Below are 26,396 nucleotides of genomic sequence, written 5' to 3' on the forward strand. Positions count from 1 at the left end.
ACCCTTCATCAGAAAAGATGAAGGGTCTAGGCCCGAAACGTCAGCCTCTCTGCTCCTATGATGCTGCTTGGCCTGCTGTGTTCATCCAGCCCTACACCTTGTTGTCTCGGATTCTCCAGCATCTGCAGTTCCTACTATCTCTGATTCAATTTCTCAGAGCCTATGCTTTAATACACTCTAGTATATTTTTGCAGTTGAAATAATGGATTTAGAAGGAAATTTTAAAAACTGCCATTTTCTCCCCGAAGTTTTTTAAGTAATCGACTTTAGTAAATGAAATACCAATGTAATTTTCATCAGTTTAACCTTTAAAGGAAGAGTCACTGTTTGGAGAGCTAACTAGAACTCTGGAATATGTCAGAGTGCTTGAACACAACAGCAAAATTGAATTACATTTAGAAGACAAGTAGTCTGGAGACAAAATCATTTTCTTTGAGACATAACTACTGACTAAAACACTGTAAACATAATCTAGATAAATCATAATCATAATCAACATAATTTAGTCCTTTTGAGGTGCTGTCCCAGTTATTGATGGAAACTCTAACATTATTCATAGACAATATTTCATTCTTGTGATGTGGTGACATCCTTTAGGCTGTGGTTCAGATTCACAAGGTTGTGTCTTGTGGTACAGCTTGATTAATATTAGATGGCTCAAACCTTTTGAGGTGGATTTGGAGATGTGGAAGTGGCAATAGAGCACAAATAGCAATCAGGCACGATTGAGATAACACAGATAAGTGCTTCATTTATCAGTAGACTGCATCAAAAAAATGCACTGATTTCTAACATCAAAATTAAAATTCATTCAGTTTTCGTATTCCTTGAATATAACAGAACTTTAACCCATCACAGTTATGCTTGAGCAACTACAATTTCTAAGACATGTCGTAATTCTGATATTTGGTATCAATCTGACTCCTGAAATATACTGAAGCTTGGAGTTGTGAGAGGATGGTGTGCGTGTTTTAATGCGAGTTGACATCCTACTTGCCAGTGTATAGACTTGTCTATAATATTTTCAGTGTTCAGTAAATCAAGAAATTACTTTACCGCTGCTGTCTAAAATCACATGACTAGAATTGTCCTTTTAAATTTAATTAACATGCTGTATTTCATTCATATTGCAGGTTTTTGACTGGTTGGAATTTCTGTCCACAAATATGACTTACTACTTACATAAACGGAGCTTAATTACACATTCCTGTCATGTCAATTTGAACTCTGATTCACTCTGATTAGTCCTGTTGCTGTTTCAATCAATAATGACTTCAATAGTCTGAATTTTGTGGTCAGAGAAAGGAGATCACTCAACTCTAACTTTGAAGAGAGCTCCCACAAAAATCTAGCAAAAACCTTTGTGAATGTTTCTTTCCCCTATTACAGCGTAAGTTTCATTCGGTTTTCACTGAAAGGAAATCTCTGGCAATAGGGTTCATGGAAGCCATCAAGCAGGCAGAATCAAATTGAAAAATTCACATGAATAGAAAACCAAGAATTTACAAAAGGATTGATTATCATTCACTGTTTAATCCTTTTACAGGAAGAAAAATACAAACTGGGACATACACATTATGCTGAATTCTCCCGTTTTGAGTTCTAGTGTTTTGTTGAGTGAGATTCATGGCACTCAGTCCACCACAGCTCAGAGTGACTTTTCTAATGTAATCTTCTGTTCTTTGCTTCATTATTTATGCATCTGGGCTCCGCGCCTTCTCATAGATGACACAGCAAGCGAAGCAGAAGTTCATGCTGCTAGTGCCACATTGAAAGCATGTCTGTACATCACTTCAGATACCGTAAGCTGGGAATTACCCTTCACACTGTTTGGAACAACAAATGTCACTGAGGACATGACCCAGAAGCTGGCACCCTGCTTCACCAACAGGCTCCTGCAAACGCTGGGGAATGGGCTGATGGAGAGGACATCAATGCTTTCTTTATCCTGCTAATCACCAAAGAAGGCTACACCACCAGAGTCAGCCAGTCTGGACCAAGACAGAGTCCAAGTTAATGCTGTGTTGCTGGTAAAAAGAAACACAAATAGTGCAGGAAGAAAGGTCAATGATCTTCTGCACTTCACAAAGGTAAGCGCCAACATTTTCTCTCTGCTTCCTCATAATCACAGGTTCTCCACTCATTCTAATCCTGTCACTGCATACTCATCTCATCAAGGCTCTCATCATGTCCACTCAACGGCTCTCACTGACTTCATCTTCTGAAACAACATGTTCTCTGCACTTGACATTTTAATGTGAGCACCTCACCACTGCTGCTCCAGCATTGATCTTCCATCCACTTTCATCATATTTAATTCTTCCCTTTATCTCATTGCAGGAGAAACTGTCCCACAACTAGGCTGAGGAAGCCCTCTTCTGCTGTTACACTGGCACCATCCCTCACCTGTTCCTCCACTACATCGATGACTGTTTTGATGCTGCCTCTTGCTCCCTTGAGGAGCTTGAACAGTTCATCACTTTACCAATACCTTTTACCCCAACCTCAAATTCACCTGGACCATCTCCAATACCTCCCTCCCCTTCCTGGAACTCTATCTCCATCTCCGGTAACCGTCTCAGCACTAACATCTATTTCAAGCCCAACAACTCACACAGCTACCTGGACTACACTCCTCTCACCCACCCTCCTGCAGGAATGTGATCCCTTACTCCCAATTCCTCTGCCTTCGCCGCATCTGCTCCCAAGATGGAACGTTCCACTCCTGGACATCCCAGACGGCCTCCTACTTCAAGGACCACAACTTTGCCCCCCCATTGATCCAAAATGCCCTCAACCACATCTCTTGCGCTTCCCATGCTTCTGCCCTCAAAACCTTTCCCCTAACATAAGGACAGAGTCCCCCCCAAACCTCACAATTCACCCCACCAACCTCTGCATCCAGTCCCTCATCTCTCGCCACTTCCGCCACCTACAATCCAACCCCACACCCAAACAGATATTTCCCTTCCCACCACTATCTGCCTTTCATAGGGACTGCTCCGTGACTTTCTGATTCGCTCCACACTTCCCACCAATCCCACCACACCTGGCACCTTTCCCTGCAACCACAGGAGGTGCTACACATGCCCTTACACCTCCACTCTCACCTCCATCCAAAGCCCAAGACAAACTTTCCCTATCTGACAGAGGTTCAACTGTACATCCTCCAACCTGATCTACTGTATCCGTTGCTCCCGATGTGGCCTCCTGTACATCGGTGAAACAAGCACAGACTTGGTGACCGATTCGCAAAGCATCAGTGCTCTGTAGGCGATAATCGACAATACCTTCCGGTTGCTAACCATTTTACTTCCTCCTCCCAATCCCTTGGTGACATGTCTATCCTGGGCCTCCTCCAGTGCCAAAATGACACCACCCGCAAACTGGAGGAATAACACCTCATATTACGCCTCAGGAGCCTACAGCCCAATGGCCTGAACAAAGAATTCATCAATTTCAAAATCTCTCCAGCCCTGGCCTCATCCCCTCCTTCTTGACCTAACACTACCTATTCATCTTCTTTCCCACCTATCCACCCCACCCCTTCCACTGACCAATCCCCACTACCCCAACTTGCATCCACCTATCACCATCCCACCTACCTTCCCCTAGCCCCAAACTACCTCCATTTAGTTCCCAGCTCCCTTCCCCCTTCCCAGTTCTGATGAAGGGTCCTGACCCAAAACGTCAACTTTCCTGCTCCTCTGATGCTGCATGACCTGCTGTGTTTCTCCAGCTCCACTCTGTATTGACTGAGGAAGGCAAGGCTGGTAGTGTTGGTGGTGAGTCTATGTTGGTGGTGAGTCCTCCCTCCTGTGAGCAGAAAAGTCTCCTGCGAGCTGGAGAACAGCACTCTAGTCATGTGGGGTGGTGAAGGCCTCAATGGGCAACTGACTTCATAAGTTGTGCTGCTGCACCGCTTTCCCATGATCAACAACTCTGTTCTAGTGATATCCAGTGAACCTCAGCCAAAAACTGGTCAGCAGCTGAGATGCTCAGCTCCACCTCCAAGTCTGAGGAGGAAACCAATGAACCCTCAGAGGACGTACCAGCAAGGCTTTCACCTGCACTCTCCAACAGCTTAGAGACTTTCACATTGGTGGGTATTTAATCTAGATTAGATTTGAGAGCACAATCTAGTGAGCACATTGCTGACATACCTCCACAGCCAATAGAGGAAGAAATGCCCCAGGTCTCTGGTACTCAGAAGACTCTCACAGATTAGGCACCTGGTCAGCCTTGGGCAGAAGACAATCTCTTGGTCTCGGCCTTTAATAAGCATAAAAATGCACAGATCGACACATGAATAGCAGGTAGATTTGTCAGAGGTAGTTGGTAGGATGGATAAAGGTTGAGAAATTAACCAATGTCATCAGTTTCATACTGGCTCTGGCATCCGTTTGTCTTATGTTTCCTTTGAGAGCTTTGTGACTGCCATGGAGAGCCAGTTTCTACTGGATTTGTGTATCGATCTGCAATTCATCGCTGTAGCCATAAATGCTCAGAATCAATAGCAAGACAAGTGGGGTCATAAGAATCACACAGATCTACAGCACAGAAAAAGGCCTTTCCGACCATTGAATCTGTGCCGGTCAACAACAACCACCTAACTACCTAATCACATTTGCCAGCACTTAGCCCAAATCTTTGTATGCCTTGGCATTGCAAGTGTGCATCTAAATACTTCTTAAATGTTATGAGGGTGTTTTCCTCTACCACCCTTATAGGCGGCAAGTTCCAGAAACTCTCTGGGTGAAGATTTTCTTCGCCACATCCCCCTCTAAACCTCTTGTCCTTTACCTTGAATCTGTACACTTCAGTATTGATCCCTCCACCAAAGGCAAAAGTATTTTCCTGTCTACCCTATGTCCTTCATAATCTTACACATCTCAATCATGTCCTCCCTCAGTCTCCTTTGCTCTATGGAAAACTCCAAATCTATCTAATCTCTCTTCATAACCACAACATGCCAGCCCAGGCTATATCCTGATTTTCTGATGAAGGGTCTAGGCCCGAAATGTCAGCCTTTCTGCTCCTATGATGCTGCTTGGCCTGCTGTGTTCATCCAGCTCTGCACCTTGCTGTCTCGGATTCTCCAGCATCTGCAGTTCCTACTATCTCTATGTCCTGATAAATCTACTTTTCACCCTCTTACATCTTTCCTATAATGTGGATTCTAGAATTGCACACAAAACTCTAGCTGTGGCCTAACCAATATTTTATACAGTTGTCTGAAGAAGGGTCCTGACCCGAAATGTCAACTTTCCTGCTCCTCTGATGCTGCCTGGCCTGCTGTGCTCATCCAGCTCCACACTGTGTTATCCAGAATAATCTCGTTGCTTTTAAACTCTGTACCCCAGCTAATAAAGGCAAGTATCCTATTTGCTTTCTTAACCATTTTATCTATCTGTCACAGTACCATAACGGACCAGTGTACATGCACACCAAGGTCCCTGTAATATCATCTGTTTCCCTGGGTCCTACTGTTGCTCATGTATTCTCTGCCTTGTTTGTCCCGCCAAAGTGCATCACCTCACACTTGTACAGATTGAATTGCATTTGCACTATCAGCCCATATGACTAGCTGTCCATATACTCCTGCATTCTAAGGCTATCTTCCTCATTATTTAACACCCCACCGATTTTCGTACCAACTGGAAACTTACTGATTAACCCTCCCAAATTCAAATCTAAATTATTCATAAAAACCACAAACCACAATGGCCCCAATACTGATGCCTGCAGAACCTCACTGGACGCAAAACCTCCAGTCACACAAACACACCTTGATTATCACCCCTTGCTTCATATCACTCAGCCAATTCTGCATCCAGTTAGTCAAATTTCCTTGGATCCCACAGGCTCTTGCCTTTGCTATCGGTCTTCCATGAAGGACCTTATCAAGAAACTTGCTAAAGTCCATGTAGACTGCATGGAAGGCATTGCACACCTCTACACACCTGGTCACCTCTTCAAAAAATTCAATCAAGGGACCTTGAAGTCAGTCCGGGTGTCTGTTGGTCTCAGCAAGGCAGGTAATGTCAGCAGATATATATGCAGTGGGAGGAAGAGCCACACACAATACCCAAGTGGCTTCCTCTCAGGACACTCTAGAGATTCTGACCCCTACACCACCAAGTGGGGGCCAGTGAATGGCAACTTTGTGCACTGTACTTATGAATTTCTGTACTTAGTACATGTGAAAAATATATCTAATCTAATCATTTTAGCTCCCTCTCTTTGATTAGTTCTTCCAGTGCATCACATGGCTGTAATTCCTATATTCTGTACCATGGTGCAGCAGAAATGTGAACAGTACATAATAATCGAGTTTACCTGTTACATTATGTGGATGCAGAATTCTGAAAAAGAACAAAGGTAAACAGCAAGTATCAGTAACTTAAATAGCAGCAACCTATATTTATATAGCACTTTAAATGTAGTAAAACATTCCAAAGTACCTCATAAGAGAATTATCAAATACAATTTGACACCCTGGGAAAATATTAAAAAGATGATCAAATGACACAGATTTTCAGAGGTGGTTTTAAAAAGGAGAGAAGCGGACAGATAGAAGTTAGGAAAGGAACGTCAGATCTTATGGCTAAGACAACTGGAGGCACGGTTATCTAATATATTTCTTCGCAAAAAGGATTTGTATAAGTTTTCACATAGAAAAGTCAGTTCATGAATTTTAAAACTTAACTGTTGAAAACTCTGCAACCTTATGAAACACATACTGACACCTAATGCTTTATAAGAATTGTTTTTATAACCATTGTTACATTTGATTTGATTTTGTAGCAATTTAAGGGAAAAACAAGTTTAAGAGAATCAGGAATACTTAGAAATGAACATATTTTTTTCGGCACATGCTACAAATCTCTAACATGTACTCTTTCAGGCCATTCTTTCTAATCTAAGTTCATCAAAAATTTACCTTGACTTCATCCTGTTTCTGCAACATAAGAATGCACTATTAGGGCTGATTGAATTCTCCACCATGCACACTTCACTAAACACAAAGTTCACAGAATTAGCCTGTGTTTGAAAACACTTGCATTACAGTAAAATGAAGGCAAAACATGAAAGGATTTTCAATACCTTAAATTGCTTCTCACATTTGCGATTCCCTGTTGTAGGTGAGTGGTAATCAAGACTAACTTCAACATCAGTATCCTAAGTACTCCTAGAATCAAGCATAATTTCTGATGTTCGCACAATGATTTCCACTCTCAGGATTTTATTCTTTTCTAACCTTGTAAAATTTCAATTGTTTTCAACTGTTTACAGTGTTAATAAAGTTAGTTGGAATAGAATAAACTGAAGGGATGAATGACAACAAAATTATAACAAAGTGGGTAAAAGGTTGAAGTAGTAGTATAGCACGTAGGTTGTAAATATTTTCTTCTATTATTGTGTTTCTATATATCACAAGTTATATTTGGTCCACTTACAAAACGCCGTGATAACTCTGATAGATGCTTTGTACTAATTTCACTGTAAACATCAAAAAGATCTGGAAACAGAACATAATCTTCTCACAATAGTCTTTTAAAACTATAATCATTATATCATTTTTTGCTCAGGCTCTTGCTGTTCGGTCCTAATATAAGTTTTAAAGTAGTCTTAGATCTTTCCCTTCTGCATTCAGCTTAAGTAACATTTGAAACAGCTATTTATGTCTTATTCTGTCAAGTGGTGTGACCTAGATGTAGAACTTTTTGATCTTCTATTGCTGTTGCTATTTTGCTTCTTAAATAAATGTTTCACTTCATGTTCATTTTCCTTCAATGAACATATATTGTTTTTCAAATATCTCTGGTTATAATTCTGACTTGTGCTCACGTGATGACTCTTAGTACGATTTTGATTATATGCCTAATAAAGTTAACTATCTTATGAAGTTCACAGAGAAAAATCTACACAACTTCTGGACAGTAACAGATCTGGATTATCATTAAGCTGCCTCAAACAGTATGTATGCTAATACTAAAGAAACAGTTACATCTAGATGGAAAATTACAGTAGAGTTGAAAGAAGGAAAACCAATAAAATCATATTCTTATCTGTGTAATTTAATAATAACAATATACCAGCTAGTGTATTACACTTAAAAAAAACCTTCTCAAAAATGTCAGCCCTCTTCAGAGATAAGAATATTTCTATGAAAAGCAGAATGAATTTAAATTTTAGGAAAGATCTGTAGCTCGGGTTGAGGGTGAGCTTGTTAACTTGCTTGCCAAGCTGGCTTGTTTTTGTTCAGACGTTTCGTCACCATGCTAGGTGACATCATCAGTGAGGCCTCCGATGAAGCAATGTTGTTCTACTCCACTTGGAATTTATACTGTCCGGTCCGTTATGGTGAGTAGTGTCATTTCTGGTTTTGTTCTGTATGGGTTTATATATAGGGCCCAATTCTATATGCTTGTTGAGAACTATGGAAACAAAAATGGTGGTGATCTCCACAATTTTGATAAAAACCAAAAGAACTGTGGATGCTGTAAATCAGGAACAAAAACAGAAATTGCTGGAAAAGCTCAGCAGGTCTGGCAGCATCTGTGGAGAGAAATCAGAGTTTTTGTTTTGCGTCTAGAGACCCTTTCTCACAACTGAATTTTTGGACTTGTTAAATTGCTATGGCAGATTTGTCCCAAATCTTGTCACCATTCTGAAGCCATTGCAAAATTTATTATGCCAAAACAAGAATTAGAAATGTGAAGATCTATGTTAAAAAGCATTTGCAAAAACCAAAGAGGCTTTATTAAAGTCAGAATTCCTGACCAATTTTGATTGAATGCAGATGCAAGCATCATCTGCATTATATAGTTCCATGACAGATGATGACACAACCTCGGAAATGGCCGAAAATGGCAGCGGATTGATTAGTGAGGTAGAGCATTGCTGCAAGAAGATCGTGAAAAGCATCGGTGCAAAGACGTAACTTTGCTTGATCCCAGCTTGTTCCAGGGTTTAGCCGCACAAATCGTGCAAATGTATACACTGGAAAAAGGCAAACAAACAGTCAGGCAATATATGTGAAGAGGAACAGAATTAGCATTTCAGGACAATGGCCTTAGGACACCTCTCAGTCTCCTCTTTTCACGGGAATTGACTCTCTTTGTTTACCCTTTCATGATAGAATGCAAGATTATTTATGGTATCCATGCTAATCATTTTTTGCACCTTTTCCAGTGCTTCTATATCCTTTTTAGAAAGTCAGAACTAGAACAGTACACAGCATTCAAAGTGTGGTCAAACCAAGTTTAGCACAATGTCTCTACTTATCAAATTTTACCCCTTCATTAATGAACCCAGAACTTGGTTTTCCTTTTTCTTTTTTAAGATGCCTTATTAACCAGTATTGATACTTCAAGTAATGTTAGCATTTGTACTTGCAAGCAATTTTAGTTTTCTACTCTCTTTTGATTCTTATTTTCTGTGCAATATGTGTCAACCTTACATTTCCTAGCAAAGTATAACACCTTACAGTTAAGTTTATTGAAAATAATTGAACAATTATAAAGTCAATTTTACGTCCATTCTTCAAGTCAGTTATCGTTGCTGTTTGATTATATCACAAATCATCATCTGCAAATTTAAAAATTGTTTTCTAAGTTCTTAATATAAATCATGAATAACTGTAGTCCGAACACTGATCCCTGTGGGTGCTGGCTGCCTACTTTCTGCTGTTCCAAATACTTCCTGCTTTAAAGAAAAGCAAAATACTGCAGATGCCAGAAATCTAAAATAAAAAAAGAACAAAGTAGTCAATATATCATGCAGCAGTTGTGGAAAAAAAACATTTCAAGTTGATGATGATGTTTCATCAGAACTCACTACTTTCCGTCTTTCAACCAGTTAATTAGGGGCGGCATGGTGGCACAGTGGTCAGCACTGCTGCCTCACAGTGCCAGGGACCCTTGTTTGATTCCAGCCTTGGGCAACCTCAGTGCAGGTTTTCACCAGGTGCTCTGGCTTCTGCCCACAGTCCAAAGATGAGCAGGTTAGGAGGATTGGCCATGCTAAATTACCCTGTAGTGTCCAGGGATGTGTACGCTAGGTGGATTAACCATGACAAATGTGGCGTTACGGGGATACGTAGCGTTGGGGGGTACGGGGGTGGGAGGGACGGTGGGTGGTGGTGTCTGGTCTTCGTAGGGTTGGTGCAAACTTGATGGGCTAAATAGCCTCTATCTGTATGGTAGGGATTCTATGTTTTTATGAATTAATAAATTTACAAATGGTACTTGTCCCCCGTTTTTGCATGATTTCACCTCATTCATTGGCCTGTATTTGACATCTTAAATACAATGAAGTGAATTCTTAAAATCTATAAATTAATCATTGCAATATGGTAAAGGATGGAAGAAAAAGGCACCTTGGTGATAATGTTTTCAATGAAACTTGCATAATCTTTGAGAGATATCCCTTGCAAGCAGAAAATTGTACCCAGAACTAAGAATACAGGGAAGGAAGTATTTTTGTAAAATAGTACAACAACCAGATTAAAAAAAGTCATTGAAATTAGAAGATCTATAATGTAGAAAAATAGGGTACTGCCTGTCACTTCCTATTTCATTACATAACAAAATAAAAAATTCTGTAAAACACACTGGAAACCTTGAAAAGCCTTTCATGTTGGTACAATTTCAAATAGCACTATTAATATTTTATTACTTTTATGCAAATAGCAATTTTACCAGCACTGATGCTTATCAGGTGAGGTGTAAATAGTAATGATGTTGATTTCTTCTCAAATTATTGGTGAAATTTAAATAAAGTTTATTGGCCATGAATTACTCTGGACTATTATTGCCAAAATTGATTAGAAATGCAGAATCCAAAATCTCAACCAAATGAAAAGTATCAAGTTGTTTCTTCTAAAATGCAGCCACATTTTTGTTTGCTATTTCTGAATCTTTATTTTTATTAGCACTATTTCTATTAGATGCTATCATGCAAAAGTATGTTATTTATAGCAGTCTTTATTTACTGAAGGTCCATAGAATCCCTACAGTGTGGAAACAGGCCCTTTGGCCCAACAATTCCACACTGACCCACAGAGCATCCCACCCAGACCCATCCCCCTATAACCCACCTAATGTACACATCCCTGACACTACGGGCAATTTGCATGGCCAATCCACATAGCCTGCACATTTTTGGACTGTGGGCAGAAACCAGAGCACCCGGAGGAAACCTACACAGACAGTAACCCGAGGGTATAATCGACCCCGGGTCCCTGGTGCTGTGAGGCAGCAATGCTAACCACTGAGCCACCCAAAAAAGCCCAATGCACCTGGTATTCCTAGGCAGTCTCCCCTCCATGTACCAACCAGGCCTGAGTCTGCTTAGCTTCCACGATCAGACAAGATCGGGCGTTTTCAGACTAGCATGGCCGTAGGTTAATAAAGTCATCTGCACAATTATTGAAAAAAAGGATCAGATTATATTAATGACAAAACATCCAATATTCATTATGGTTTCACTTATCAATTTTTGAAAATTAAAAATAGTATTTTTGGGGTTCTGGAGTACATGATATTCACGGTGGGTTAGGCAGTCACCATCCACATCAAGCTCCCCCAGGGAAAATAGTGAAATAAAGTACAATCTTTCTAACAGAATTTGATAATGCAGAATTAAATGCAAACTCATTTCATGTAGGACCCTCACAGACACTCACTAAAGACTTTCACCTTGTACCCGAGTCCCAGAGGTGAAGTACTTTTTTTCGATCTCCCAAGAGATTGAATATCTGTGCGAAGGTTGTGTATAATGATGGGAGTGTGCTGCACCACTCAAGACTAAGCAGTCTTTATGATCAGCTGGACTTTCCTGCCCTTTCTGCATGTAACCCACTGCACCAGGCAACTCTCCAAGAATTTTAAAAATTATTTTCCAACTCACCTCTCAGTGACATGCTCATAACATTTGAGAAATCACAACTACTTGCCACAAGATTTCTGGAACTTGAGAATATTAGCAGGATCGCGAGATCACTAGTGGTTAATAAGATTGTAAAAGGTGACAGCACTTAAAAATCACACAATTACTACTAGCTAGTAAGATTTCTCAAAATAGAGAAACACCATTTATTATAAAATCTTTAAGGATACAGTCATGATCATGTTAAAATAAAGATTTTACATTTTACAGAGGAGGAAAAATTAACTCGTGTTAGCTAATCACAAAACCTGGTTCGTTGTGGCAGTGTAAAACAACCTAAAGAACCCCATATTCAACTTCGTCATAGTTTAATATTGAATAATGTCCTAATAAATAAGTGAACATTAGCTTCCAGGTGAATGGGAAAAACAGCAAATACAACAAGAAACTAATCCAAAATACAGACAGGAGCTATATTTTAAACGATAAAAGATGACATTTCGAGTATTTACTCACCTGATGAAGTGATACTGGTACAGATATTTATTTGCAATATTTAACAGCTCAGCCCTTTCTTATAACAATCTTAAATACTGCAACTCTTCCCTAGGGCTGAATTAACTACAAAAGTGCAATTTTAGATGACGTAGGAGACAGGTTCATGTGCTCACAAATGAATAAGAGGCTTGGTGCTTTGAGTTAACAGTTCAATGCATGAAGCTGAGAAATTCATTGAATTTTTCACATCGAGTGTTGGGGATAAAAATGTGCCACATCAAGATCTTACTAATTTTTGCTAATTTAGTGTATAACGGAATAGTCTAGTGGAATGTAACTGAAACATTTTATTGAGCGCAAATGCATTTACTCCAAATATATTTTGTGATTAAATGATCCTGATAGTGTTGCATTTTTAAATGATTTTCTAACTACACATTAGATGCTGCGTAATAACTTTTAAAAACAAATAAAATAGCAAAGCCTACCATGTTTGAGCATAAATAGATTATTGGGCATATGTACTGTTTGCACTTAAAAATCAAACTGAAGAAAAAAAAAAATTACAGAATCAATAGGTAAAAAATGCAACTGGGTGTAGATAATACCGTGTAAATATGATCTAGTAAAATCACAGGGCACATTTGACTGGACAATGAGGGATTTTTGTGAAATCACAGTGTTCAAAATGTGTAAGTTCAAAAAAGTGCAATAGGACATGAAACAATTTCAATTTTGTACTGATGTTCAATAACGTTTACTCTTATCGTGGAACAACTTGCAATAGAAATACAAATTTGTCATACAAAAATATAGTATTTACAAATAATTTTGCAATATTTTTGAGAAATATGGAACAATGTTTCAATATAGTCAAAACATACTTAACATTAATTGTGATTACTGTAAATTGTCATTTTAAAAAGCAGTTTCTAAATCCATCTCTGTACACATCTAATAAAACAGTATTACATTTATGGGAATTCAAAGTAATCTATTAGCAAGAAAATAACTAGTCAATGGAGTAGACTACTGAGCAATACCAGTTATTGCTTAATGATTCTTAAATGTTAGCAAATGTAAACCTTAGTTATTTTTACATGGTAACTAACAAAATTAATCAATTTTGTAATTGCTTCAATTTTTGCATGATTTAAGAATTTTTAACAGCCAACTAAAATAGTTTCAAATGAGTATTTTACACAATATTCTATGATATTAGCTCAGCATTAAGTTATCATTGCTCATATTAAATGTGATGCAATTTGACTGCAGTTATTTCCAGACTCAATTATAAAAGTCAATGAAGTGCATACTTCACCTAAAGTGCAATCAAACATTCTTGGATGGATGTAAATTATATCGATTAAATTCTCAGGGAAAAAAATTACAGCCAAGTCTTGTTAAGTAATGTAGTGATGCACACAACAGATGACATTTATTTTTTGCAGAATTCCTATGGATGATAAATACATTTATTTCATATGCCTTTTACATCTGAGAGGGTTTTCTATGTACCAACTTAGTTTCAATATAAGTCTTTTAAATGTAGACAATTTACAGAATAGTTCACTCCGACTAAATGTTAAATTCAGCATACCTGAATGTTAAGAAGAAACTGACAAGTGATGCAGAAATAAATATACCCACTGCCATATTTTAAATAGGCTTATGGGTTGTTTACAAAATAGTACAATGTTACTTTGAAAGAGAAAAAATCTAATCCCTAGAAATATAAAACGTATTTGAAAGAACATGCCTAAATAGATATTTCATGAACCATGCGTAAAGTTAGGGACAAATGGTATTTGTCAAAGTTGTTCATCTTCCTCTTCAGAAAGGAATATACAGATGTCCATATTGTTTTCCCTCCTGTTGTCACATTTGAGGTGGCTTTGAAGCACTGCTGTTGTGTAACCTGGAAGAAACCTTGCCATCAGCAATCAATTTTACTTTTCGTGAATTCAAATGTTCAACTCATTAATTTTCGTTAAATCATTAAAAGAAATGCAGAGCACACATCATGAATATTCATGGTTACACTTTGATTGTACAAATTCATTTTAACAAGTGTTTGAAATAATTTTGTAACAATTGGTATTATTGTCCTCTTTATACTAAAAAGTATTGTGGGATTAAATAAAAAATATGCGTTTTATTTCAGTTGCATCATGTTAAGTATCCAAAAATTATGACAGTGCATTATTGAAAAGCAAACATTGCAAACAAACTTCGACAAAGATTTGAAAACTTTCATCTTAATGAAGTCTGAGAATTTCAGTTTGTATGTACTGCATTATAATTGAATTCATTATGCTTGAACTAAATGTGCTGACTACGCAAATAAAACCATCAAATTGAACTAATTCCTATAGGGAAGCCGAATTAAATCACTATTCATGTTTTACATAATCTGTGAGACAATATTTTATACAATGATACATGAATTGTACTTTGCCTAGTATGTTTCTCACTAATTCTATTATTTTAAACTGGGTAATAGTCACTATTGAGACATGAATATGATTGCAATAATGACTTACAATTATATGTATGTATTCTATTTAAATTATGATTTCATGTTGAACTTGGGGCAGGACTTACACAGTTAGTGGTAAGACCATGGGGAATGTTTTAGAACAGAGAGACCTAGAGGTTCAGGTACATAATTCTTTGAAAGTTGTGTCACAGGTATTAAGAATGGTAAAGAGGGCAACTGGCATGCTTGCCTTCATTGCTCAGAGTTTAGGAGTTGGGATGTTGGTGAGACCACTTTTGGAGGACAGCGTAAAGTTTTGTTTGCCCTGTTATAGAAAGGATATTATTAAATTCGAGAGGTACAGCAAAGATTTACAGGGATGTTACTGGGACTGGAGGCCTTAAGTTACAAGGAGAGGTTGGATTAGCTGGGACTTTTTTCCACTGGAGCATAGGAGATTGAGGAATGACTTTATCAAATCATAAGGGGCACAGAGAAGGTGAATAGCATAGGTCTTTTCCCTAGGGTTGGGGAGTTCAAAACTGGAGGGCATAATTTTAAGGTGAGAGGAGAAAGATTTACAAGGGACCTGAGGGGCAATGTTTTTACACAGTGGGTGGTTATTTTGTGGAGTGAACTGCCAGAAGATGCAGGTACAGTCACAATATTTAAAGAAATTTGGACAGGTACATGAATAGGACACTTTTGGAAGGATATGGACCAAATGCAGGCAAATGGGACTAGTTCAGTATAGGATGCTTGGTCAGCATGGATGAGTTAGATTGAAGAGTCTGTTTCTCTGCTGTATGAGTTGATGACTCTAAAAAACTTATAAATATATTTTTCTACATTCCTCAAATGGAGTGCTTAAAGCAAAATGTGACTTCTTGAATGCAAGCTCCAAGAGGAATCATTTTATTTTTAAAATGTACTGATATATAATCTTTACTGCATGTTATGCACCAAGCAGCAATGAATATTAATGGCTTTTTGATTTGGAGTATGAATTTCTGTATTCTTCCATAATGATGCTACTAACTTTGAAAATAAAGCATTCTTTTTTATACTTCAAAGAAACACTATTTAAATAAAAATGTTCAACATTTCTTGTCATTTAAGAATTGATTGCTTCTCAGACATTTGTTGATGTCTTTTGTAAATGTCTTTCTAAGATGCACTATATGGCAATGAAGTTACATTTTGAATGCATTTATGTTTAACTATTCAATATGTATCCAATTATGCTTTGACAGAATAAAGCTTCAGTCAGTTAAGATTGCTGTGATGGATCGGCCAATGTCCGTTTACAGAACAGAAATTGGACACTGCAAAAATTATGTTACATCCTGCAAAGTGTATTAATTAAGAAGTAACTCAAATATAAAATTCAAACAAAAATTAACCACATACCTGCTATCTTGATCTTGGATTTGCATTAAAGTTCGCATATTACGTGAACTGTCCCTCTGCTGCTGCATATAGGCAGGTTGATAGGTTGCACCACTTCTCATCTGCCTACAAATAATGTCTGGTTGGAAGGTGCGAGTATTAGGCAGGTTCCCTCCCAAATGCTTGGGCTTTTTATCTGCAACATTGTTTAAATATTTGTAAAATGGTTGACATCTGTTTTAATGTGAATTACTTCCACACAGATACCTATAGTTTGCATATAAAAATTGTCTATTCCAATATTTTCTACACAAAGCACACCTTATATATATTTGTTCTGATGTTTACTACCATTACAGTTGCCATTTTTCCATCACCAATAATTCCACAGTGTACAGTTTCAGAGATTCAGAAATATAGCTTCAAGTTCCTTGGAATAAATATCACCAACTATTTGTCCTGGTCCATCCACATTGACACTACAGTCAAGAAAGCACACCAAAGCCTCTACTTCCTCAGAAGGCTAAGGAAATTCAGCATGTCCGCAATGACTCTTCCCAATATTTATAGATACACCATAGAAACCACCCTATCCAGATGCATCATAGCTTGGTATAGCAACTGCTCTGCCCAAGACAGCAAGAAATTACAGAGTTGTGAATGCAGCCCAGTCCATCACAAAAATGAGTCTTCCTTCCATTGACCAGTCTATACTTTCTGCTGCCTCAGGAATGCAGCCAACACAATCAAAGATACCTCCTATTCCAGTTGTACTCTTTTTCGTCAGGTAGAAGATACAAAAGTTTAAAGACATGTACCAACAGATTTAAGAACAGCTTCTTCCTTGCTGTTATCAGACTTATGAATGGATCTGTCATATATTAGAGCTGATCTTTCTCTGCACCTTATCTGCATTCAGTTCTATTATCCTGATGTACTGATGTAAGCGTTGATTTGCCTGGGTAGCATGTAAAATAATACTTTTCACTGTATATGTGAGAATAATCAAATCAAATCAAATTGAATGCTATTTTCTGCAGTTTGTTACTGAAAAATTGAGTAAAACATTTTTCTTGTCCAGCAAATTTGATTGGAAATTTTCCAGTTTTCTAGCTCGATATCAAGTCTCCAAATTTCCCAAATGAGATCAATTTGTCTGCTCAGTCCTAGGCACTTTATAAATATGTATGCAGATTGAAATTCAGCATATAAATAAATGGGCCCTATTGCTTAGGGATGTCATACTATATTGAAGACACTATGTATTTGCCCATTTAAGCACACAATGCACTTGGGTTAAATTAAAATGAGAAATGCAGAGCATGAAGTTGTTGACAGAAATCAGATCAGCTTGGTAGACAGTAGATGAAATTTTCCCAGAAAATATGATGAAAACAGAAAATTTAAGAGAAAGAAATCTGATTTTTGGCATAAACTTATAACAGCCGAAGGAGAATCTCACCAGTGAATGGCAGAGGACCTATTTGCATGTATTAACATCTTATTATTACTTAATCTGACTTGATTTATATGTAGATTGCAATTGTCTCAAGCAGTGAAATGAAATGGCATCTATTTCCGACACGAAAGTCGTGATGGTTACATAGTAGCTCATCAGTGTCTTCTCCAGCATTTCCTCACTTAAAGGCATGCTGCACAGGCCACAACTAGCTGCACCTCCATTTACAGATTTTGACATTGGCAAAGTACCAACCTTGCCTCACCATTACACATTTCAGACTTGTATATAATAGCTCAACGCTTCAATATGCCACATTGGAGCACACTGACAACATATTTTACAGTGCTGCTCCCAGGTACAGACACCAATCTAATGCATTGGAACAGGATGCCTCTTGGGTTATTTTCTTAGTGTTCATTCAATTTGTGCCGACTTGAATGCCCACAGCATCTCTGCCTTGCATTTTTGCACATCACTCCACCACCCTCTTTATCCTACTGTGGGCCAATTTTTCCTAGATTGTGAGAAGGGATTCAGTAATATGAATGAGGCTGGCACAGCTGTTACTGGTGGAAAGGTGGAGGAAAGGTAGTGAGATATCCTGAGTGATTGAGTAGGAAGTGCAGGGGCATGCTCAGGTCATAATCTGAGGGTTTGGGGTGGGTGACAGTGAGTGAGTTGCATGCAACAGTGGGAATAGTAGACAATGAGCCTCAGTGGGAGTTGTGTACAGCCATAGAGTTATGATTTAGTGAGCCTAAGTCAGCAGAGAAAAGATCACCATCTTTTAGGGACGCAGAAGTCATTAATCTTAATGTGCTGCTGGGCTCCCCTGCACCGTGGAGACTACACTGATTTGAGTGGTTACCTCAAATGAGGCTGGCAGCACCTGGTGCTATGGTGGCCTCTGGTGGTCCTGAAGAAAAAGGACAGCCGTCCTGTCCACGACCCCGTTCATCAGAGCTTCCAAATCCCTGTCAGCAAATTGTCAGGTTGACAGTTTTCCTCTATTGGCTATCTCTGGTGTAAAATGAGAAGTTCAATTCCTTGCTAGCAGTGCTTGAACTGGTGCATAGCTGGGCTTCAAATATGGCACTGGTGGATAGATCCCCAGAAGGTTCTGGTTATGGTGAGAATGTCCACCATCGGTGAGCCCAAGATAGCAAATGGTGCATATTTAATGAGGTGAGTATCATAAAACCTGACGGAGCTCATGGGAAGAAACATTCTATGAAGTTCCCCAAAACTTGATGCAGGTAAATTTTGAGAAAATTAAGCCTAGTGTCTTTGAGTCTAAAGAGTATTGCAAGTTTGAGTAGATTGATCTGGGGATGCCGATAACACCTTCTCCAAAGCCTTCATACAAAAGAGCAGTGTGGAGCTGGAGGAACACAGCAGGCCAGGCAGCATCAGAGGAGCAGGAAAGTTGACATTTCGGGTCAGGACTCTTCTTCAGAAATGGAAGGGGGCTCAGAAATAAAGGTGGGGCTGGGGAAGATAAGTGGGATTATGATAGGTGAGTGCAGGTAGGGAGTGGTGGGGATTGGTCAGTGAGGTGGGAGGAGCAGATAGACAGTCTGGGGAAGGGTCACCGGACCTGAAACATTAACTCTGTTTTCTCCTTCACAGATGCTGCCAGACCTGCTGAGCTTTTCCAGCAACTTTGTTTTTGTTCGTGAGGAGATGGACAGGTTGTGTCAGGTCAAGGAGGCGGGGATGTCTGGGAGGGTTGGTCATGGGTACCTTGGCATCTGCAGTTCTTACTATCTCATACAAAACAGCAGTTCTTCCATACAATGTCTTAGACCACTTCAAAATGCAATATAAGATTTGAACAGATGTACAGCTAAAAATTCCACTGGCATCAGGTCATTACAAACAGGAAGGGACATTAAAGATAAAGAAGGACCTATTTACACTATGTGTATGGAATAAACATGTGGTTAACATTGGGCTGAGGAATTCCTTTGTCTGTCTGCTTGCCTATCTCATCAGTCCTCCCCCATCAAAGGCACACTTTCTTTCCAATGAGAGTTCATTTGACTGCCCCAGCTGCTCTGTCATCATCGACACTTGCTGGTGCAAGTCTTGAAACTTCCTTGCTTGAAACTTGCCATATAGCAACAACACAGTGATTGTGTGTGAAGTAGTTACATGATTAGCATGTTGCACCATGATGGCTTGGAGTATCTTCATTAATGCCAGTATTCTCTTCTTGCACCACCAATCTGGGTAAATGGTAAGGGCTGGGGTGATATCGAGCATTTGCTTGAGAAAATCGTCTCAGCCTCCTATTTGTGCTGGACCTTCCAAGGAAACCAGGCTCTGTGACAGATCACCTACGTTCAGGCTGAGGTCAGTCAGGGCTGCAGGAGTCATATAGTCGACAGTACTTGTTGCTCAGTTTTTTGTCTACTGCCAGGTCTACCCTGTGCTATTTTCAAGAGTGGATTATGCCTCCCTGCACTGGTGACTCCAGGATTCTAAATCACTTGAATCATCAAGGACTAATACTTCAGGTTCCACAACACCACTGAATGAGTTTCTTGTTTCTACATCATCCACCAGACTCCTGGCTTCAGGAACTCACCACTGTGAACCATTTTCTGAATCTGTCCTCCAGCAGCTTTTGGTTCATAGACATAGGTGCAGCCAACTGTGTCCAGCCGCTTGATGAATCAGTTCTGGGTCCAAAGTTCTGCATCTTATTCCGACCCAGAATTCAGAGGAATGCCCTGATGCCAATTAGAAGGTCAGTCCTCTCGACCTTAAGATTGACCAATGTTTTCCTTCTCAGTACTCCTCTCTCAGTCCTTCTGGTCACCATCTTAAATGCCTGGCTTAGCCTTTTTTCATGCTGGATACCCACTTATTGACCTGCCATCTCAGTGTAGTGAGCCCAAGGAGATAGTCCACAGGAAGGACTGTGTCCCATCAAAGAGATGATTGCGGAATAGTCTGTTGGTGAGTGTGGGGTGCAATTATAAACATAACCCAGCTCCAAAAGTACTCAGAACTCTCTTGTTTATCCTCAGGAGGCAAGGTGTGCCAATTGTCATACACATTATGGATGAATTGTTTGCACTATCCATTACCCTCTGGATGATGAGGGTATTGTGGTTCTTGGTAATGCCATAGACCTTCCAAATCTCTTGTAGGATCTTGTGCATGACCTTGCGCCGCGATCACTGTGAATCTGACATGGAATACAGAACCAAACAAACCAGTCACACACTAACATTCTGGCTATAGTTGAGGCTTTTTCATCACAGGTGGGAACAGTCTGCGTAAATTTGGTGAAGTTAGCCGTGAGTATGAGAACTATTAGTATTGGGGTCAAGCACCACAATATCTATTACAAGTGCCTTTGGAGGACTCTTGGCCACCAGGATCTCATGCTGGGGTAAGATTACTTCCCTGTTTTGGCCATAGTACATCTCTCACAATTGTGACAGAAGTCATCAATATCAGCCGCCATCCTGGGCCAGTAACATTGTTCCCTGATTAGGGCAGTCATCTTTTCTGTCACTTAGTGTCCTGCTCGACTATGAACTGCTACCAACATGACACTTGAGGATGTCGGGGATGACAGGTTGCTTCATCTGTGTATCCTGTCATGAACCAATTGATAGAGGACTTTACCCTCCTCCCTGATCCTCTTCCAGCATTGCAAGCCTTGATGTTGACAAGTTGGAAATGTTTGGTATAAGCTTTCAAGAACGATGATGGCATGCACAGGTTAAAAAAAAATCCCAATTTCCTGCTAATTGAATGTTTCTGGGGGCTCATATAAGTTGATACACTTTGAGCATGTGGAGCAAGGTCAAAGACTCATGTGCCCTGTCTGCCAACCTCTAATGTCCTGCTCATAGCAGTGACCATAAATGCTTTCCAAGGATGCTAAATTTGTCTAAAGATGTTCAACCCCAACCTAATTAATTCTCAAATTCCTTCCTTCCACTGAAGTATCAATTGGGTCACGAACTACCTGAAACCCCAGCAAATTGAAAGATTGTATGATCGAATGCAAATAGGCAGAACTCAATGTAACCATGATGTTTTGAGCATCCTTCTCGTTTCCTCCCCATTGGTCTGGTTCATTCACTCATGCTGTTAAAACCTAATCTTAATAAATTATGTTAAATTCCACCATTGACCCTACCCAAGAGAAAGTACCAGAGCTATTGCATGGAAGGTTAAAAGCAACAAATATAGGGGAGAGATAAGAGAACTTAAAACATAGGAACACAGGACAGAATGTTGAATGAGTGGTACAGTTTGACTTACTCTTCTTCTTCACTTTATCCATTCCTTGTATTTGTGTATTCTATGCTATCACTGAATCATAAAATCAGTCAATGGTTGCAGCTTAAAAGGAAACCATTCAGAATACTGTTTACTTGGATTGTCTGTAAGAGCTATTCAGCTCACCACATTCCCATAATTTTTGCCCAGAGTCCTCCAATACTTTTCTTTCTTTTTGGGCAATTATCCAATTACATTACGAAAGCAACAACTGAACCTCTCTCCACCACATTGTCAGGCAGCACATTCCAGATCCTAACTATTCACTGCATAAAAATGGTTCTCCTTGTGTCATATTGTCGTTGTTCAGCCATTTACCCTGATTCTAGATCCTTCCATCAGTGGGAACATTTTGGTTATCTGCTCTGTCCAAACCTTTTAGGCTTTTCAAAATATCTATCAAAACTCTTCTCAACCTTGCCTAAAGAGAATGATCCCAGCTTCATTAATCTATGTACGTAACTAAAGTCTTTCATCGCCACAGCCATTCTTACAAACATTTCCTGTGCGCTGAAACACCCACTTTTTCAAGCATAACAACCAAAATTGGGCAGAACATTCCTACTGAAGTGAAAATAGTGTTCTCTGATTTACAGCATCCCCCGTTCTCTTGGTTTTTATTTGGAAAAGTTGAATGCGGCTGAAGCAGAAACTCAAACTTCATGCATGTTATGCATTCTGCACTGGACAGCCTTCAGTTAATAAGTATAAGTAGAAGATAACTTCGTGGAGCACCAACAGAGGCAACTTTTGATCTAATAGCAAATCCAGAATACTTCACCACCTGGAATTGAGGTTAGAATAGTTTGGAACTAAAACAATTGTCCAACTGTTAGGTTTAAATTAATGTGTATTGTCTTTAGATGGTTATCTGCTTTCAAAACCTTCAGTAGCTTCTAACTCTATACAAAACTAATCAGATTGGATATAGTTAACTCTACAATCCAAGGTCTCCCCATACTACTGGTTCTATAGGTAACATGGAAGACAGAGTTGGATTGAATTGCAAGGCTTTGTAGCCTATAGTGTTGAGATGCACTTAAAGTAGTGTGCTTAATCATCATCCCTACAGACTGTGACACTCATGCCAGCAAGATGAACAGTACCTCCTGAAGCACAGGCCATCATTATTTTCATCTTGCCTGTGTTAATGTTTCAAATACTGTATCAATTGCATTTGTGAATGTTTCAGCTCTAGTTGTGATTAAGATCATATTGTATTAATTGGGGAAAGGTTAGGGAATGTATGTAAGGAGCAATAGGGGTCTTGTGGTACTGTGGTAGTGTCCCTACCCCGGACTGAAATGCTTGGGTTGAAGTCCAACCTGCAATGAAAGTAGGTCATAACAATGTCCAGACAGGTTGAAAATAATTTATAAGAACCTGTTTCCAGCTGAATATGGCCGGACTGTAGAACAGAAACATAGTCACAACTTACACTGTCTTGGGTGTGGTGAATAAACTTATAGTGGAAGACACACCAGCTTGCTACCTCTTTTACAGCTAGATAGGCCAGTTATGTGTTTAGTCAGCTTTATGAACTTAGTTCAGCCATGAGGTTGAGTGCAGTAGCAAATCAAAAGTTTGTGCATAGCCAATTGCTTCATTATTGTTCTAAAGCTATTTCAGATGCATCAGGAGGCTAACAAAGAACCAATGTTTTAATAACAACTTCCATATATATTTTAAAAAATCACACATTCCTTAACAGAATTTAAGTCAGAACTGAATAGGCACTAAACAAAACAAAGGATAATTAGGAAGGGTAATTAAAATTTGGTTAGAGTTGAGCTTTCTTTTTTAAAAGGAGGGATTTAATGGAGGAGAAGAATTGAAGAGCTTAATGTCTTTCCATTGAATCAAAGTATTGATTCTTGAATACCATCTCATTAACAGTGATAAAACAAAATAACCCTGTTAATTTCAATATCAATATAGTCACCTTGGTGTGATTGGGCAGAACAAGTAAACAAGTGAATTTATTGGAAGCTATACATAACATATGCAAGTTGTTATCCAAAACAAGAAAAACACATTATAGTTGCTTACTTCTGACTGGCTCCTGTGGTATTGAGTCCCCAAAGCAATGTGGGAGATTGAATTCTGGTCCTGAAAAAGGCTGCAATTCTTTAGGAAAACTATTGGCTGTCCTCAATGTATTGGGCCTTTTTAGCAATGGCATTATTGCACCTAGCCCTGTTTCGACAGAACTTGAAGGCGTTGTCTATTGATCAAAATAAACAAATAATCAATACTGGTTAAATATTGAAATCTATATTTGCAGTGCTACTAAGTAACTGAAAATAAAACAAATAGCAATGATGTCAAATGTTTCTGAGTGGATGTGATAGGTGGCTTAGTCCTCAACCAGAGCCTGGCTCATGTGCATAAAACCTGCCTGTATCGGTTGCTCGGTGAATGTACTCAATGTTCTGTTTTATAATGTCTATCAGCAGAGGGCTCTTGTGTTGCAGTGGTACTGTCCTTGCCTCTGAGTCAGGAGGCCCAGGTTCAAGTCTCACCTGTTCCAAAGGTGAATACCATCTCTGAACAGATCGATTAGAAAATCTTGGCAGGAAAGAAACTTAAACAATAAGTGAACAATCTAGGCCTCTTGGTGGAGACCTGCACCTACAAACCTCTCAATAAGTGCAGTCTAGGGAGACGTTTAGACTTAAATTAGTTTAAAAGCACTCAGTAAACCCTGAATATTTGTCAAACCAATTTGTTTTTTCAGATCAAAAAGGAATTTTAAATGAGGGATACTGTGATTTCAATTTATATGTGTTTGACGAGAGACACTGAAAAGTGCAATCTGGATTTTATGTGGTACAGATTATTGGGAGAAGATAAACAAAGTATGGTATGGTATGTGGGACTACCCCTGTGCTAAATGAGACAGAATTCAAATGGATCTAGCAATTCAAAATTAGGCATCGACGAGGTGCACGTTCTGTAACCTGATGCGAGGCATTTCCCACACAATTATCATCATCAAGCTGGGACAATGAAGAATGTAGGAGGGCATGTCAGGACCAGCACCATGTATACCTAAAAATGAAGCATCAACCTGGTGAAGTTACAACACAGGAGTTCTTGCATGTAAAACAGTGGAAGCAACATGCAAAACTCAGCAATCCTACCACCAAGGGATCAGATCTAAGATCTGCAGTTCTGCCACATCCAGTCATGAATGGTGGTGCATAATTAAACAACTAACAGGAGGTAAAGGGTCCCAAACATTCCCATCCTTAATGATGGAGCCGCCAGCATATCAGTGCAAAACACAAGGCTGAAATATTTGCATTCATCTTCAGCCAGAAATGCTAAGTGCATGATCCTCCTCCTGATGTCCCCAGCATCACAGTCTTCAACTAATTTGACTCAATACATATTACATCAAGAAATAGCTGAAGATACTTGATACTGCAAGGTTATGGGGTCTGATAATATTATGGCAATAATATTGAAGATTTGTATTCCATAATTAGCCCCACCAATTCCAAGCTGTTCCACGCAACCACACACTATTATCGAGCAGATAGGGTGGAAAATTGCCCAGTTATGTTCTATCCACAAGAATAAGGGCAAATCCAACCCAACAATTACTGTCCCATCAGTCTGCTCTCGATCCTCAATAACGTGATAGAAGTGGTCGTCAGCAGTGTTATCAAGATGCTTAGCTGTATATGCCATGGCTACTCAGCTCCTGGCCTCATTACAGCCTGATTCAAAGTTGGGCAAAACAGCTGAACCGCAACAGTGAGGTAAAAAGTGACAGGCCTCGGCATTAAGGCAGCATTTGACTGAGATGGTATCAATGAGGCTTAGCAAAAATAGGGTAATTGAGAATTAGGGGAAAAACTCTACATTGGTTGGAGACATACTTACCACAAACAGAAGATGGTTCTGGTTGTTGGTGATCGATCTCCTCAGCCCCATAGAATGCCTACAGTGTGGAAACAGGCCATTCAGCCCAAAAAGTCCACACTGACCCTCAGAGCATCCCACCCAGACCCATCCCCCTTTAACCCACCTAATCTACAGATCCCTGAACACTACAGGCAACTTAGCATGGCCAATCCACCTAGCCTGCACATCTTTGGGCTGTGGGAGGAAACTGGAGCACCCGGAGGAAACCCACGCAGACACGGGAGAATGTGTAAACTCCACACAGTCAGTCGCCCGAGGGTGGAATTGAACACACACTATCCTGACTTGAAACTGTATTGCTACTCCTTCACCATTGCTGGGTCAAAATCCTGGAACTCCTCTCCTAACAGCAACAAGCATACCCAAAGGATTGCAGTGGCTTAAAATGACAGACCACAACCAGGGGCGATTCGGGATGGGCAAAAAATTCTGCCC

At 39.4% G+C, this 26,396-nt stretch overlaps 1 protein-coding gene across 2 annotated transcripts in view; it reads right to left on the minus strand.

Annotated features, from left to right (window-relative positions):
- Positions 1–12,069: 12,069 nt before the first annotated feature.
- Positions 12,070–26,396, minus strand: part of lrrc9 (leucine rich repeat containing 9) — a 182,687-nt gene continuing 168,360 nt past the window's right edge. Inside the window, exons 30-32 of one of the 2 annotated variants that reach the window (XM_048599971.1) lie at positions 24,078–24,252; positions 16,283–16,457; positions 12,070–14,311 (exon numbers count right to left, since the gene is read on the minus strand). In XM_048599971.1, the coding sequence (XP_048455928.1) occupies positions 14,272–14,311; positions 16,283–16,457; positions 24,078–24,252 (390 nt within the window). In that variant the 3' untranslated portion in view covers positions 12,070–14,271. The remainder of the gene's footprint in view (positions 14,312–16,282; positions 16,458–24,077; positions 24,253–26,396) is intronic. The other variant, XM_048599972.1, reaches the window with a different exon arrangement.

Source organism: Rhincodon typus, chromosome 8 (genome assembly GCF_021869965.1).
Source record: "Rhincodon typus isolate 14 chromosome 8, sRhiTyp1.1, whole genome shotgun sequence".
Taxonomy (NCBI): domain Eukaryota; kingdom Metazoa; phylum Chordata; class Chondrichthyes; order Orectolobiformes; family Rhincodontidae; genus Rhincodon; species Rhincodon typus.